Source organism: Myotis myotis, unplaced genomic scaffold, assembly GCF_014108235.1.
Source record: "Myotis myotis isolate mMyoMyo1 unplaced genomic scaffold, mMyoMyo1.p scaffold_m19_p_17, whole genome shotgun sequence".
Classification (NCBI taxonomy): domain Eukaryota; kingdom Metazoa; phylum Chordata; class Mammalia; order Chiroptera; family Vespertilionidae; genus Myotis; species Myotis myotis.
In genome coordinates, this window is record NW_023416321.1 from 24,556,290 (window position 1) to 24,573,845 (window position 17,556).

At 42.1% G+C, this 17,556-nt stretch overlaps 1 protein-coding gene across 7 annotated transcripts; it reads left to right on the plus strand.

Moving 5' to 3' along the window:
* The first annotated feature begins 571 nt into the window (after positions 1-571).
* Positions 572-16,223, plus strand: VEZF1 (vascular endothelial zinc finger 1). 7 transcript variants are annotated; one of them, XR_004972835.1, is made up of 7 exons: positions 572-901; positions 5,597-6,291; positions 7,049-7,112; positions 8,237-8,438; positions 9,680-9,826; positions 10,922-11,041; positions 12,866-13,002. XR_004972835.1 is itself a non-coding variant. In XM_036340451.1 (6 exons), exons 1-6 carry the CDS (start codon positions 869-871, stop codon positions 13,291-13,293), a joined length of 1,578 nt encoding a protein of 525 aa, XP_036196344.1. In that variant the 5' UTR covers positions 579-868; the 3' UTR covers positions 13,294-16,223. The 7 variants fall into 7 exon arrangements, 6 of the variants coding, with proteins under 6 accessions (XP_036196344.1, XP_036196348.1, XP_036196346.1 ...); XM_036340451.1 differs by lacking the exon at positions 10,922-11,041 and having other exon boundaries at positions 579-901; positions 9,680-9,835; positions 12,866-16,223; XM_036340455.1 differs by lacking the exon at positions 10,922-11,041 and having other exon boundaries at positions 583-901; positions 8,255-8,438; positions 9,680-9,835; positions 12,866-16,223.
* Positions 16,224-17,556: the final 1,333 nt, after the last annotated feature.

The window sequence follows — 17,556 nt, forward strand, 5'->3', positions numbered from 1 at the left end:
GGTGGGGGGGGGGGGTTGAGTTTCACATCCTATCTTGAGTAAAGGGGAGGTTGGGAAGCTCAGCCCTTCACCCAAGAATAACCCAGTTATGACATCTCCGCGTGGGAAGCGTTTCCTTCAGCACCGGGAGGATTTGAGGCTGCACCCGTGGGAGTCCCTGCCTGAGCTGGAAGGCCGCGCAGAGTAGATGCGTATCACAGCGAGTGCGGGGTTCAGCTCGCTGAGGACACCGCAGGGGAGACGGTGCAAGGGGCTTCCCCCACTTTGGAGGCGGGGAGTGTGCTGCGCCTAAGGGACTGGGGAGCCGGTGGCCCCGGTGGCTGAGCCTTCCGCTGCGGGTCTGAGGTACGCGACACCGCCGGACACCGAGTCTGAGTGACGGGCGGCGGCCCAGCGGTGCCCAGCCAGCCAGCGCCAGACCCTGGCGTCCTCCATCTTCTCTCCTGAGCTCCCCCTGCTCCAGCTGCCGGAGCCACGGACCGCAGCACCACACACCCCCGCGGGGGGGGACGCCGCGCCCCATCCCCGCCCCCGGCCCCACCCCAACCCTCCCGCGGGGGCCCTGACCCCACCGCCCGCAGGCACTGGTGGAGCTCCGAGGCGGCGAGCCGGCAGCGGGGACGCCCAGGAGGGGTCGGGGCAGCTGGGGGCGGCGGCCGCCGGGTCGGGGCTCCCCCCCCGCCCGCGCTCGCCGCGGCGGTGGTGCGTCCCGGAGGTTACCGGAAGTGGCCGCGCTCGGCGCTGCCATGTTGAGGAGCCGCCGCTGCCGCTGCCGCCGCCGCCGCCGCCGCTTTGTTGTCGCCTCCTCCGGCTGAGGAGGCTCCCCGAGCGGGGGGAGTGGGGAGGAGGGGGGTCGGCCGCCACAGCCATGGAGGCCAACTGGACCACGTTCCTGTTCCAGGTAGTGGGGGCCCTCCCAGGGGGTACGGGGGGGACAGGGGGGCCGGGCCCCGGGCTGGCGGGCGGGCGCTCCTCCCCTCCCTCCCGGCTCCGCGCTCCGGCCCGGCCTTAATCCCCCTTTGTTTTTCTGCCCGCCCGCCCGGCGGAGCGGGGCTGCTGAGGTGAAAGGAGGCGGCCTCAGGGGTGCGGGGGAGAGAGCAGGCCTCGGGGTGAACCCCGGCCCCCCCAGCACTCTCACGCACACGCACACACCCTTCCCTCCCGCCCCGAAGGGGAAGGGAGGAGGCCGGTCGCTGTCACCACCCGCGGCCCAGAGAAAGGAGGGCGCCGGGCCGCTGCAGAGCGCGGGCTGTTCGGCCACTGCGCGCCGGGCCGGGCCGGGCCGGGCCGCACCGCGGGTGAAGGCGGTCCCAGGCTCCACTCTCCGTCGTGTTTCCCCCAAGACGCGCACACACACGCACACTCTTCATCTTTCGCTCGCTCTCCTTTCTCGGCTCCCTGTTCTCTTTTTGTTTATGGTGACTTTCTGACCCCCCCCCCCCCCACGAATAGCGGGTATCCCGGGGTTCCCCGCCACTCCCCTTTCCCGCCGCCCCACCTCGTGTTTACCCGCTTGCGGGGTGCTGTGTGCATGCCTTCCCCAAACTTTTTCATTGGATTTACATGTTTTCTTTCCCAAGCCTCTGCCGAGTCTTGGCAGTTGACACCCGCTCCCTCTGTCCAGCTCAGCCGCCGTCCCGCTCAGCCCGGGGAATCCCCGGCCGGGCCGGGCCGGGCCGGGCCGGGCGGGGGCGGTGAGGGCCGGGACTCCGGAGGCCAGACCTCCTCCCGGAGCGCTTTTCTCTCTCGTTCCACCTCGGACGTTTCCCCCGACCAAGTGGGGGAGACAGAAAGCGGGGAGAGCAAACAAAGTCCGCTTACAAAGCCCCCGATGAGTCATTCTTTGGGGTGTTGATCTTCACTTTTTGCAAGAAGCTTCACAGTGACGGCAGCCCGTACGTTGGCCAGCCTCTCGCCAGCCCGCTTTAGGTGGGGGACCCCGATTTGGAAGACGTGGGCTGGAACTTACATTTTTCTTGCTTCGTTTCTGTTTGCAAACGAAACACTTAGTGGGCAGTAGTGCTGAGCTCACCGAGAAACTTCGGCACCGGGGGAGGTTAGGAAGCTCGTCACTTTAAGTGCGTTCTTCCCGCCTCTCGGAGTTATTTTCCTACTTTGAGTAACTTAGTGAAATCCCAAACGCTCTTGAGACCTCTTGGAACTAACCAGGAACGGATGCAGAATTTGTAGAAACTTCTCCCAGCCACTGGACCCATCTCCGTAGAGCTAATGTAGGACATTGGAGAATGCAAACATTACCCATTGTGTAGTGCTGCTGGATTAATTTCAGACATGTAGTCTTTCGAATGTGAGTAGTTTGATTTTTAAGCAGTTGTTGAAACAAATTCAGGCTTCTTAAAATTGAAGACACTCAAAAAAGTGGGGGACTCACAGACTTCCCCACTTTCTTATTCTTATGTAGTATTGTTTTACCCGAGCTTGATAATTGGTGTTAAACGAACTTAAAAATGCGTTGGAAAATAATTGACATAGAGCTAGCTGCCATCCAGGTTGGTGTAAAGGTGGCAAATGCCTTCTGTAGGAAAAGCTTTCAAATGATCACTTTAAAATATGGGATTAACAGGCTATTGAAGTGATTTTAATGTGAGGAATGAATTAAATTTACCATATTAAACGTGCTGTCTATAAACTTAATGGAGATTGAAACATAACAGGAGTTCTTTATGTAAAGGAAAAACCCATACTAATGGTTGGAAAGCTAGTTGAAAAATTGTTTGGAATATTTTCATTATTCTTTTCCTGGATAAAGCAAATGCCAAGCATTTATTATTGATAAACTGTTTAATTCGATTTTATATTATTTAATTTTTTTCAGCTATTAAAATCATTTTTTCCACCTGATGGAGAAGTGTGAAAGCTCATATTTGATCCTGGGCTTGGCAATGTGTGCAGTGAAAATTGTTGGAAAACTTATAATTTAGAGCTGAGGACAGTTGGATGGGTAAAGAGAATATTTCAGTCTTTTCTATGGAAAGGTATGAATATTATGGAAAGGTATGAATAGACTTAGTTCCAGTTTTAAGTAATTTTCACTGGGAAAATGGAGACTTAAACTCTCTTGTTTTGTTTCCTGGAGCAGTCTATTGAATTTATAGTTTAAAACAATTGAATACATGCTTGCTTTCCAGATAACCTGGTGGAAAGTGAAAGCCATACTTATTAAAATGTTTGATGGATGATTCTTCTAACAGGACATTCAAGATATGACTCACTGATGCTAATTTGTTTCAGTACAAAATCTTTTACCCTCTGGCACTGGAGATTTCATGGTGCCATATCCTACCACCTGGGTGATGAAATAACATTTCTGTTTTGTTTTTTTGCCAGTCCCAGAAAAAGGAAGGCTTGGGAGAGTTTAAAAAGCCTTTGATTTGATGATACTAGCAAAATAAAAGTCTACCCAGAAGTTATGCATATATTTTAAATCACTTAACTAAAGGCAGGGGGTGGTGGTTATTTCACTGCCTCTCCCGGAGAGAGCAAGTTGGGGAAACCCACTTCCCCTCTTAGAAGGCTTCATGTAGAAGTGTGGGGATCCTAGGAATCCTCAGAGAGAGATTTCCGTAGTGGTCGAGGCATTCTACAGCATTTCACCAAGAAGCAGGGACCTGGTGTGACCCTCTTGTGAGAGTGAGCTTCAGCAATGCTGTAAAAATACTTTATGTTGCCACAGACATCTGAGTTGGTAAAATGGCAGTAAGTGCTTTTAGTACTCCATCAAACTAATAGTTGTTTAGAATCGAAAAATGCCCTCTAAACACTGTAAGTCTGAACTTTGCCCAGAAGATTTGCATTCCCTATTATCTGATCTGTTGCCTTTGAAATTGTATATCTTGAGCTATCTTCAGCTATTAACCGTTTGTATACTGTATGGAAAGTTGGGTATCCTACAGCCAGGTTGGAAAAGGGGTAAGATTAGTGTTCAGATTCTGTAGTTTCTACTAATGTTATCAGGGTAAACACTGACATTTACACGAGCTCCAAAAGTGGACTATAATTCAGTAAGATCACTAAGTCCAAAAAGATACTCATAAGTAAATACACAATTTCTATGAACAGTTCTAGGACTCAAAGGGAGATGCAAGCAAAATTATTAAATTGAAATTGGTACCTTTGGATACCATACCTCCCAGTGATTGGGGGGAGCTGGAGCTTAGCTGTTGTGCTGCCATCAAGTAAATACGGAGCAATGATGGATGTTCTTACCCATGGGGAGGAGCTCTGTGAGAGAGTGTGTGTCTTTCTCTTTTTTTCCCCCCTCAATCAAGTTAGCTGTTGGACTAGTGGTTATACAATGAGAAGGGTAAATAAGTGTCTGGAGTATCTAAGATGATGGGATGGGCTCTTGCTAGGATGTTATATGCTTAAAGTATTTGGAACTATGAACCTCTGAGTGCATGTATCCGTTTAGGATTACAAAACTCCAGCATAGGGGCTTGGGCTCACTGTCAAGAGTTTCAAAAATAATGTTGGTAAAGTACAACATATTAGGAAGAACTATTTCAGGAATTTTTTTCCATCATTTCCTAAATGTTTATCAGGATGGAGGTATGGAGAATTTTGAAAGAATCAAAACCAAGAGAATAATTAGTCATAAATACCAAGAACCTGATCTATGATGAAATTTTGGTTTCAGTGCAGCTAAAGTAAATTTCCAGACAATGGCCAGCCCCCAGTTTTGGAGTGCAGAAGCACATTTTAACAGCAAATGTCTAATACTTGCACAAAACCTACAACTGTTGGAAGAAGATGAAAATGAAAGGAATTTTAATTATTTATAGTTTGTTTTCTCTTAGTCTGTCTTCGAGAGCTTAGGGTTTGAAAAATGAGTGTTGCTAAAGGATGCAGACTTCTATGAACTGAGAAATAACTGACAGGTGTTTTGCTGTGGGCTATCTTCACAGATGCCTTCCAGGTTGATTAATAGCAGGTTTTATTTCAACCAAATCTTTAGTAGAATTAGGTGAAAATTTAAAAAGTAAACTTAAATAGCATATGTATTCAGAGAGTTAGATTCCTTTTATCACCTAGCAACATCCTCCTTCCTCAATCACTAAGATTTTTCTGATTGAAAGGGAGAGACATAATGCCTTTCTTTTTCTAGGTAACAGACAAGTAGATGGTTAGAGAGAGAGAGAGAGAGAGAGAGAGACAGAGAGAGACTATGTACGTGTGTTTTGTGCATTACCACGGTAAGGTACTGTTAAATACGTCTGGAGTGTAATTTTTTTGAAAAGTTATTTAAACTTGGTTTCAGCACTGACAGACTAATGCAAACTAATTTCATCAGCTGGTGTGTCCCTTATGAACCAGGGTGGTGTGTAGTTTAGTCAGCTGTTTGAAAGCAAGATCACTGCCAGCAACTTAGTGGCCAAAGTTTTGGGTCTGCACAGTGATTTTCATGTTTTGTCTTGGGAGCTCTTCCGAGTAACTAGGTGATTGCTGGATCTCTGCTGTAGAGAGCTGCTTACAGGCTCTTTGATTGTTTCTTCTGGTCTCTGTTGTTTGGAGCATGTTGAATTTTGAAGGTCATTATGAGAGGCTGCGTTTCTGAAGTGTAAATGTTTGGTTTTAGACCCATGAAGGCTCTCATCACCAACAGCAGGCAGCACAAAACAGCCTGCTGCCCCTCCTGAGCTCTGCTGTGGAGCCCCCTGATCAGAAACCATTACTTCCAATACCAATAACTCAGAAACCTCAGGCCGCACCAGAAACATTAAAGGATGCCATTGGAATTAAAAAAGAAAAACCCAAAACTTCATTTGTGTGCACTTACTGCAGTAAAGCTTTCAGGGACAGCTATCACCTGAGGCGCCACGAGTCCTGCCATACAGGGATCAAGTTGGTGTCCCGGGCAAAGAAAACCCCCACGACAGTGGTTCCTCTTATCTCCACCATCGCTGGGGACAGCAGCCGAACTTCGCTGGTCTCAACCATTGCAGGCATCTTGTCCACAGTCACTACATCTTCCTCGGGCACCAACCCCAGCAGCAGTGCCAGCACCACAGCTATGCCTGTGACCCAGTCTGTCAAGAAACCCAGTAAGCCTGTCAAGAAAAACCATGCTTGTGAGATGTGTGGGAAGGCCTTCCGCGATGTGTACCACCTCAATCGGCACAAGCTCTCCCACTCAGACGAAAAGCCCTTCGAGTGCCCTATTTGTAATCAGCGCTTCAAGAGGAAGGACCGGATGACTTACCATGTGAGGTCTCATGAAGGAGGCATCACCAAACCCTATACTTGCAGTGTTTGTGGGAAAGGCTTCTCGAGGTACTGCATTTTGCTTTGCTTTTTTTCATTATGGTATTCCGTGAACTTCAGTTTCTGTGTGCTCTAGATGTTTATGTGAGAATAGATGTGGGTAGGCCTGTGCTATTAGAGGAGATTGGTGATAGATAAAGTGTTATACCTCCAGCTCGAATTTCAGTTTGGTGTGGTTGACAAGTGGTGACGTAGTGATTAACTTATTTCATTTAATAAGTACCTTAATGGATGCAGGCCTTCATTTGGCACATTGATACTTCTTATCACTGAGAAACAACCAGATTCCAATTCAGTTGGGTGACTAGCCATGAGGTTCACTGTGTAAATCAAAGAAACTTATTTTCTGGAAGTTGGGATGACCTTGGATACTCTCAATAAAACTTTTAGGAGAATGTTTTTCTATTTTTCTGTGCTTACTAACATTTCACTCATTTTCATTTTTAAAGGCTTTAAAAATGTAAAGTATACATAGTAGTAGCTGCTTCTGGCAAGTATTAGTACTAAAACTTTGGGTATTTTGTAATTGTAAAGAATCAAGATCTAATACGATTTGATGTTGACTAGGAGAGAAAACAGGTAAAACTTTTGTTTCTGGTAAGAGAGGTAAGGAGGCTTGCATCGGGGGGCAGGGGAGTTGTTCATTCTGCTAGCTTTCTTTAAAATGTCTCCCACCCAAATCTGCCAAGTATGTAAACATCACAGTAAGTAGCATTTTTCTATGTGTGTTCCATTATATCTTCTGTTGAAACTCTCTCTTTCACAGGCCTGACCATTTAAGCTGTCACGTAAAACATGTCCATTCAACAGAAAGACCCTTCAAATGCCAAGTAAGAGTTAAAATGACTTATCCTTAGTATAGCACTTAGTGCACATTATCCAGAAGGTCTGAGCCAGTCACATCTCACTGTTCTTGAATAGTCTTAAAAATCACTGACTTGAGTAAATGTGATCCATTTGAATTCTAGTTTTATAAAATATAAATGACAGCTTCTATTTCTGTGGGGCAAGATCACTTGAAAATGTAAATGTGTTGTTTTTGTTAAGCCACATTTCCCTTTTCCTTGGGCAACAGCATTTATTGTTATAAGAAAAAAATTATAGTCTTGCAGAGTTTGTGTATTGAAATGAATAAATGAATGAAGTGCTTTAAATTTTTTCTGGGTTGATGGTTGGGGTCGTTTTAACTGTAATAGAAGAAAATATGATTTTTCCTCCAAAAGTTATCACTTATTGGATTTGTGTCGGCTATTGCCAAATTGGAGCATTTTCTAGTTATTTGAAAATCTATTCATGTTAATGATTTTATTCAGCATGAATTGTGATAATGAAAAGATTAAGAATCTTGCTAAATTAAATTACTGTTTTATGTATCAGTAATTCTAATATGTTGCTGGAAGTTTTTTTGTGTGTGTTCCTTTCCATTAAATTTGTTAATGACTGGTTTTATTAAGTAAATTATTTGAATTCTAAGAAATGTCCAATTGGAGAAAGGAAGCTAGTAATCATTTTGAGTGAGTGTCTTCTATGTGCAAGACCTTGGGTCAGGCTCTTACTCCACCAGTAATTTTGTGAGGTAGGTATTATCATTTTACAGATAAAGAAATTCAGATAGGTTCACTAACTCAATGATACACTGCTCAATGCTCAATGTTACACTGTTTAATGAATTGGGGAGCTGGATTTAAATCCAGGTTTAACTGATCCTCATGCTCACATCTTCTCACTACTCTATGTTGATATTTTTTCTTTTTTTGTTGTTGTTGTTGATATTTTTTCTTCCCTTAAAATGTAAGGGTCTAAAATTCATCAAGTGTTTAATTATGATTCTGAGTCTGAGTAACACATACAATTAAAATTCAACTAACTCAGTTTGCCGATATGCGTAGGGTAATGCTTAGAATATAACGTACTTTTAAATGAGTAGAACAGGATAGTCTATATTTAAAAAAAGTTTTCCTCCCTCATGCAGACGTGCACAGCTGCCTTTGCCACCAAAGACAGACTGCGGACACACATGGTGCGCCACGAAGGCAAGGTATCCTGTAACATCTGTGGGAAGCTCCTGAGCGCAGCATACATCACCAGCCACTTAAAGACGCATGGGCAGAGCCAAAGTATCAACTGTAATACATGTAAACAAGGCATCACTAAAAGTAAGTGATGCTTCAAATTGTATTTCTTTTCAATTGATGAAATCTAGATTTTTATAATGTATCAAAGGTATTTTTTATTGTACTTTCAAGACTGTGTTGCATGTTTCCTGCTATTATTAAAGTGTGCAAACACACAATAATGAAGAGTGTATATTAGTATTGGAAATATACATCATATGCATGTGTACAAGCAGCACTGATTTTGCTTTCATTCCTGTGCTTATCTAATAACACCCATGTTAGAAGACCATAATTTCCCTCAGCTATTTTTCAATGTGTCCCTTCTTCTTTGGGGTTTGAATAAAAAGCTCTAGTATTTAGAATTGTGGCAGCAAAAGCCACAGTAGGAAGTTGCATCATATCGAGGCAATTTTACTTGTTTTTATTTACCATTAGGAAGATTCCCAAGAATCAGTGGCTCCTAACTCCTGATGGTATTAATAACATATCCTTAATAACCTGAAAGATGAAAACAGTGTTAATTAGTTTGCTTTTCAAACCCAAATCTGTAGAGAAATGGGATAGCAAATCCATTTTAAGGTTTAAGTGCTTTGCTTACCTCAAATTCAGAGTTGAAGATAGAATATCCCAGAGACTTGTAGATAAAATCCAATATTTTCATTTACCCAGGCTTTTTCTTTAAGATCTCCTGAACTATCAGAAAAAACTATTTGCCTAATTCTATTCTGTTATATATTCTACTACTTTATGTATTCTGTTATATATGTACTCTATGCAGCAGAAAACATCAATTCTCAAAATAGGTGGACAGAAGTGAATAGGAAAGAACACTTAATGTGTTTTATTATCCATTTTTGCTTCTTTGTAAGTACATTTGCTTATTTGTAAGTACATGTAAGTAGCATGTCATTCTTTGTTAACTTTATAAAAATTTACTTTTAGTGTACATCACTGTGGTCAAGTAACCAAGTATTTTAGGTATTTTGATGAGTATTAGTTAGTCCATGCTAATATTACCCAAGTTCCATTCTAAAACTTGCTTTTTAATATAGCAAAACATCCTTTTCTCTTTTATATTGGTTTTCTCTAGCGCTCCAGTGTTTTTATTCATTGTCTATTTTGACCAATATAGTCATAAGTAGCAAAAAAGATGCACTGTAGTAAAAACTATCAAATCAAATGACAAACATCATAGAGCCAAAGTATCTAAGTTTTAGATTTTGAAAAAAATAACCACAGTTTTTCAAGGTAAATGTAGTGTTTCTGGTTTGTCTTTGGAGTAGCATGCATGAATGAAGAGACCAGCAACCAGAAGCAGCAGCAACAGCAACAACAGCAGCAACAGCAACAACACGTGACAAGCTGGCCCGGGAAACAGGTGGAGACACTGAGACTGTGGGAAGAAGCTGTCAAAGCAAGAAAGAAAGGTAAGAAAGGTGAGGCGTCTAGTGCTAAAGTGTGGCTAGAGAAGTATTTTCATCCAGTCTGCCCAGTGATCAAAGTAAAGGAGTCATAGCTTAGGGAGTCCAACTTTATGGAAATATTATATGCTGGGAAGATAAGTTATTGGCAACAAAGCTTTCAAGCTTCCAGATAAGTTTTTTACTAGGAAATAAAAATTCCCACTATTTCTTAAGTTCTTTCTTTTTGTTTACTTTTTGTTACAAATCTAGACTCAAATTTGGTCCTTTGCTGTGTATGCTCAGAGTCTATTTAAAATATATATATTTATTTATTGATTGATTTCAGAGAGGGAGAGAAGTAGAAACATCAATGGTGAAAGAGAATCATTGATTGACTACCTCCTGCATGCCCCCTACTGGGGGATTGGGCCTGCATGTGCCCTGACTGGGAATCGAACCAAGACCTTCTGGTTTATAGGTCGACGCTGAACCACTGAGCCACACTGGCTGGGCTGGTCACAGTCCATTTTTATGTCAACCTCCATGCATTAGGGAGCTCCCTTTTTTTCTAAAATATTCCCACTTATAGAGGTAGATGAAATATCCTTATGTGAATATACATTCATTTTCTTACAGCAATGCTATTTTCTGCAGTTTAGTGTTTTTTTCTGTATTGTTTTATTTATTATGTTTCAGACTCTATAATGCTGATGTCTTTTCTCTTGGTCTCACCCTTAGTGTCATTCAGTCTGTTGGGGCTGGCATTGGCTTCACATGTATGTACTTCAGTTGTTAGAGACATTGCTGTAATTGAGAATGGTCTGCTTTTCTCTTAGATATGTCTAAGAATCATTTGAAATATCCATTTTTAATACAGCTTTTTAATGTACCAATTGTAGGTTTGACTTCTGGACTATTGTGCAGCCATTTCAAGTAAATCATTTTGTCAGCGTACCATCAGCCACAGGACAAATTCCTAAATTCCCACCCTTACCATGTCTTACCGTTTTATTTTAAATTCATGAGGAATCTTCTGCATGTGGGCTCCCCTGTAATTCCTTTGCTGTGTAGTTTCTTCCATCCTTTGCTTTCATGTGGTGTGGCTGTTCCCTTCCTCAGATCCCCTCTAAACACTCTGTACTTGGATAAAGATAAAAGGAATAGCATCGTTTTCATACATCTACTGGCATTGGAGGAAAAGAATGCAGCAGTCCAGATAGGCTTTCCACCCTTCCTCAGGTGCTGCTTGTTCCTGTCTCCCAATTGAAGATTTGTCATTACTTTGATAAAATGTTTTGTGGGGGGAGTTTGGGGGGGAGAAGGGACAGAAAAATGTACATGTGTGTATATGCTATGATAATAGCATAGTAAGTTGAAAGCATATTATGAAGAATGTTTTACTTAGAGAAGGAGTGAAAGTGTTTTAAGTCATGGAAAAGGACACTATTAGATTAAAAAGAAAACATGGGGAGGAGGTGGGGAGATGGCAAATGGGAGAGTAAAAACTCCTTTGGTGAAAACAGGAGAATATCCTTAGCAATGGTACCATCACCTCAAAAGTGAGTTGGTTTTCTCTTTCATTCTCTTTCTTTCTTTCTGCACTCTTCTATTTGGTATTGTATTTCAATTTGCTTGCACAATAAGACTCAATTGTTTAGCTCATCTTCTGACCTCCATGAAACAGAATGTGATTGTATTCCCATTTGTATCATGAATCTCTCTGGAAATGACCACTAATGTTAGAAACTTCTGTATTCATGTTAGTAAAGTCACATTTTGGGGGAGAGACTCCTGACCTGAAAACTTAAACTTGAGTCAGCATATCCTTTTTAAATATTGGGCTTAAATAATGTTCCCAAATTTGGAAGACAGGTCATCATCTTTGCAGATTTCCCAGGTTCCATCTAAATCTCACTATTAGATTTCCTGGGAAATCATTTTTTAAAAAGCTCCCTAAATGATTGTGAGCATGGTCCAGATTTGGGAATTCCTGATAACGGTGTACAGAAGTATGCCAAAGTTACAGCATACTGATCAAGGAAGGGCTGCTCATTGACTCAAGTGTCTATCTGAGGTTATTTGACCCACTTGAGAAGTGTGTGCAGACCTCCATCTTTAGGCTCAAATACATTTTTTTTTTTTTTTCATTTTGACAGCCAAATCACAGTCTTACTACTCTTTTGTGACACACTAGCAAGTGGTACTGAATTTTGTTGAGCGGTGGGGGTGTCATCTTTAAAGGAAGTTTTCTTTAAGGTTTTGCTGGATAACAAGGACCAGGTCCTCCTAACTCACTGCAGGGTCTTCTTGCCTGGTTAAGTCCTCGCTGGTATGGTTGGTGGTGTGTATAATATGTGTAGGTAAATGACTCAAGGCATAAAGTAGATGATTATGTCATTGAACTAAAATGATTTTTCTAGGACTGTTTATCAATCTCTACTTCTGGATTTTTAAAACCTTAACAGAATGTGGCTTCACCTCTGAGAGTAAATATAGCATTGAGGACACACATTTCCCTCTGCTAGGTACAATGTGCCTTATGAGAAGATTTTTCTGATTAACTGTTACTGTGTAACCACTGGCCCAGCGCTGTATAAACAGCTCTTGTTGCCTGGCCTGCTGGTGGTTGGCTTTTCCCAAGAAAGTCTTTAGAACTCAGAGGAAGGGCATGAAGTGATAATGAGAATACTTTAGCCATCCTTGATCTCTCTGCCCCACTTCCCCCCAGTGCCTTACAGAAATTAACTCATCTTCCCAGTATTACTGTGAGGTAGGTAAGTAAATCTAAACTTTAAATCAAAACTGCCAGGGTTAAACAAGTTGCCTAAGTCGGTTCTTGAGGGAGGTATAGCAATCAGAAAAGAGATTTGCACACACTGGGATTCCTGGCCCCCAGTCTGGTGCTCAGAAGGATCCTTCCTTCCTATTCACTACTTGATAGAAATCTAATTTAATTTATTAAATGTTTGTTCTTTTTAATTAAAAGAAGTTGATTCAAACGCTGTTAGTGAATTTTGTTCCCTGTTTTGAAAATCTAAAGGCCCTTTTGTCTTCTTATTTTAGAAGCTGCTAACCTGTGCCAAACCTCTACGGCTGCTACGACACCTGTGACTCTCACTACTCCATTCAATATAACGTCCTCTGTGTCGTCTGGGACTATGTCAAACCCAGTCACAGTGGCAGCTGCAATGAGCATGAGAAGTCCAGTAAATGTTTCAAGTGCAGTTAACATAACCAGCCCAATGAACATAGGGCACCCTGTAACTATAACCAGTCCATTATCCATGACCTCTCCTTTAACACTCACTACCCCAGTCAACCTTCCCACTCCTGTCACTGCTCCAGTGAATATAGCACACCCTGTCACAATCACATCTCCAATGAACCTGCCCACGCCTATGACGTTAGCCGCCCCTCTCAATATAGCAATGAGGCCTGTAGAGAGCATGCCTTTCTTACCCCAGGCTTTGCCTACGTCACCACCTTGGTAAACAGTATTATAAAATCAAAATATGGCTTAAAGTAAATATTTACCAGCAACTTTTAGTAAAGTAAAAAGTAAACCATGAAATTGGGAGATTTTATTACATTAGTTAGTAATAGTGTAGTAGCATTTTTCTCCAATTTGGCTGGGATTGTTCAAAGTAGGGTGTATGTATAACTTATCACTGGACCACTTTAGTTTAATCAGAAATTCCTTTTAGCTGACAGCATTGCTTAAACAGGATAGTAGTTGACAAGATGAAATGGCAGAATTAAAACCAATCATAAAAAAACAAAACTCATTTCAAAATTTAAAAACAGCATTAGTTTCTAATCCCAATAAATCATTTTATTCTAAACACTAGCAGAATTCTTCTCTCACTATAACGTGGATGGCTTATTTTAACCTGAAGTTCTAAATCCACGGATTGAGAGCTAGTGTAGAATTGTCTGTGTTTATTGTTTTTATGAGTAAAACATGCATTGTCATAATAAAATGCATTTCAGAGAATATGCATTTTACCTTTGGGAATATGTTAATTTCAGGCAGCATTCCCTATGGGAAAGGTGATACCAGCTCTGATATGCAAAGCATATGATAATTTATCATTCTAACTTCAACATATAATAGGGATTGTGACCTGATATTTGGAGATGTAAATATTGCTAAGCATATTAATCCTGATGGAATATAGCACTGTAGTTGACTTTTTTAAAAAATTAAAAAAAAAACACACACAAAAAAATACCAAAATATACAAATTGTGTTTTGGTAAGAAAAGACCGCAACCGACAGAGGAGAAATCAAGCGTGTGGACAGGCAGACTCCTAACAAATGGAGGCCAATGGGACTCCTTTTCAGGAGCCAAGGAATACTTTGGGACATTTAAAATTATTGCTTTAAATTGGAAGACGCTGGAGGCACTGGGATGTGATATGCCCCTCTCTCCCAATCAGAGCCTGTTGATGTTACAACAGGGAAAGATATGTTAGTTGCTCACTAGAGTTTATGTCTTATATTAAATTGTATACAGTTTTTATTCTAACCACTAACTAGGTAGTATGCCCCTTCAGAACAAGCAGAGTGTGTTTTTTTTCATTTCTCCTTTCATTTCTTAATCAAGTTATTGTGCAGATTTATTCAACTTTGTAAATATGGACATCACTTTTTTTTTCCTTTGAGAAAACACTTGTATCAGCTTTGTGGTGTTTTCAGGGAGACAGCTAGCTGTCTGCATTCCCTGTAGAAACCAGCGATGGTTGTGCACATTAAGACATGTGCTTTTTATTAGCAGAATATTTTATCTCTGTACATAAAGTAGAAACCAAAAGCGAGGGAAACAGATACACCATCATGCCACACGTTAATGTTTTTAAAGCATTGTGTTTTAAAAATAGTTACTAAAACCAAGACGCTGTGATTTTTAAGTTGCAATATGTTTTGGGTTTTGTTTGTTTTTTTCCTTAATCTTGCAGTTCAGAGAAATGGAAATTAGTGTGGTAATCTTGCAGAATGTTTTCAGGACTATCAAACTGGATGACTTCCGTTTATACCCCGCTGTGTCAGTTCAAGCATCAAAATAACTTGTATCTAAGGCCGACTTCCTACATCAGGGATAGGTATCTGTGTGTCATTATACAAACAGTTCGAGGGGGTTGAACTACATAGTAAAAAAGTAAAATAAATAGTACTTAGTGTAAAATAATTTTATAAATGATCTTTTGTACTTTAGGACATTAAATTGTACAACTTTTGTATATATAAAAGCTTAGGAACTTTCTGTTTAGCAGGAAGGCAACACATTCCTACACTTTTAATGTATATGTTTGTTATAATGTCCATGTAAACATGCCCTATGTTTGTGCCTTTTAATTAGTTTGTCTCAATAAACAAAATGTAGAGAAAAATATGTAGCTATGACTTTGTTATAACTGTTCCTATCCACAGTACAAAAATGGTTTGTTTTTAATATGTAGAGCATTATGTGTGGACTACTGGAAGGACTCGTAGGGAAGGTCCAGGCATGGCCCTGCTGAGGCTTGGACTGGGCAGGTGGTGGCCACATTTGGAGGAAGCCCACATTTCCTGGCATGCAGCCCCAGGACCAGGTTCTGGGTCTGCCTGCTGGGACCTGTCAGTTCTGATGAGGCTGGTAATCACGATCCTCCATGATTCAAACAGCCCAGGCTTCCTCCACAGTGGCCCGAGGAGCAGTACTCAGTGAGGGCAGGTGTGGACCCTCCCCCCAGGCTAGAGTGTGGTTGTCAGAACCCTGCAAGTATTAGTTCTTTTTAAAAAATTAAAAAAAGATATATACTAGAAATGATTGTTTTATCAATTAATTGTATAATAAACAGGAATGAGACTTCATTGTATGACTTCAGTTAAAATGCTGTTTTGTATGCATTCTTTATTCACTTAAGAAGCTTGTCCGCAATAATGAAACCACGTTGTGTCTTCTTTTGGGAGGGAGAGAGTTGGCAGGACGGGGTTGGCATGGGCCACTGAAAGGGGGACCTAGTAGGTTGTATGGTGAAATTCTCCTGTGTCTTGGAACTGGAATTGAGTTTTGATGCTGATGAACTGATTTAACCAAGTGTTGAAGGCACAACGGCCACCGCTCTACGAAAAAGCAGAGATTTTGTTTTTTCCTTCTGGTTGTAACCTGGTTGAGAGCTTCCCCTTTATCAGATTAGCAGCTAAACAGTTGTATTAGATAATCCTCAAATCTGACAGCCTGTTAATGCTCTAGGGCTCACTGCTTGGCCTGCATTTGCCTTTTATTGTGTATTCATTTCCCTCCTAAGGTGTGCTCCTAAATGAAGGTTTCTTTGTAAGCAGATGATGATTTTTCCTGTCAATACCAGCACTGTATTACTAACATGCAAAATACTGCAGATTTATTTTGACAAATTAAAGTTAACCAGTCACAAATGTTATGATGGATTGCTTAATACCTTAGAAGCTTCACCAATTCACTATGATGATAGAGGAAATTTTCAAGCACTGCTTCTCCAGGTGTACACATGACAGAGTTGGTCTAGGGGAGGGACTGTCAGACTGATTGGTATTGAGATACCATGGGAGGGTGGACATGCACCAGGCTGACTGCAGGAGAGGTAGCCCTGCCAATCAACTTGAGTAAAATCCCAGGAAGCCAGGCCTTGCGTCCCCTGTCCTACCCAAAAGAGAAGATGGGCTTAAAACATTTATCATGTTCTAGAACCCAGTTTCTTAAAGGGGCTTTAGGCTGGGTCCTTATTCCATTTGTGTTTAACTAGATCCATCATTTGTTTACTGAGTACCAATAATATGTCAGGAACTAGTAAGTACTAAAGGGGATGAAGACAGAGAGGCTGCTGAGAGAGATGACAAGTACCCAAGTGAGAGTATCACCAGACAGCAAATGAAGATGGATTGATCTGACACGCGTCACTTAACGAACAAGTTGTGGATACCTACATCTGTTCTCTACAGAACTGAAGCTTCCCAAACTTCCTCTGATAATTGCTTTAGTCTCTTTGTTGAGCCAGTGAAAACAGCTGGGGAAAGGGTTCCTGGTGGTGCTTTTGTCTGGGGACAGGAAGTGTTGCTTCACCGAGTTGCTAGTTAATCTTTCCAGTCCTGGCTGTCCAGGTGTCCCTGCTCTTCTCAAGGGCCCTGTAGTTTGGTCCTCTCTGGAGAGACCTGGGTTTGGGAAATAGATGGGATCGTGGAAGTTTTTTCTGTAGTCCTCAAGGTTTGTTGGACTAAAAGGCAGTCCAATATGTTCATGGGATGATAGTCACTTTCCCCTCCCTGCCCTAATAAAACTGGCCCTCAGTCCTGCACTCTTTCCATTTCCTTCTTAAAGAGTGTTGTAGCCTGAAAGAATACCATTTGATCCCTTTTGGGCCTATAAATCTCCCCCACAGCTGGTCTGACCCTGGCAGATTACTGGCTGATCTTCCCCTGTTCTATAAAAGTAGCAGGCAGGCAGGTTCAGGGCTGAACACTTACTAAGGTCTGGACTCCAGTTTTTCTTGACTGCCCACTTTTTGGCAATCTAAGGCCCATTTAAGTTCCCAAGAAAGGAATGGAGGGAGGGTCAAGGGCTTTGCTTCGGACTGTGTAATCCAGCCCTCTCCTTGGATCAGCCCGTCAGGGGTGGGCTAGTTAGCTTTCCTCTTCCTGAGACAGGCACTTGACCCAGATCTTGGCCCTGGACCATGAGGGTCAAGTATACTTCACATTACAAAAACTGCCCTATCATGGGAAGGGGACAGGTTTT

Bases quoted from the DNA above. Each gene is read 5' to 3' on its own strand.
- VEZF1 (XM_036340451.1), top strand. From the start codon at position 869: ATGGAGGCCAACTGGACCACGTTCCTGTTCCAG. The intron at 902-5,596 runs GTAGTGGGGGCC...GTTTGGTTTTAG, and splicing joins GGACCACGTTCCTGTTCCAG to ACCCATGAAGGCTCTCATCA. The intron at 7,113-8,236 runs GTAAGAGTTAAA...ATTTAAAAAAAG, and splicing joins AAAGACCCTTCAAATGCCAA to TTTTCCTCCCTCATGCAGAC.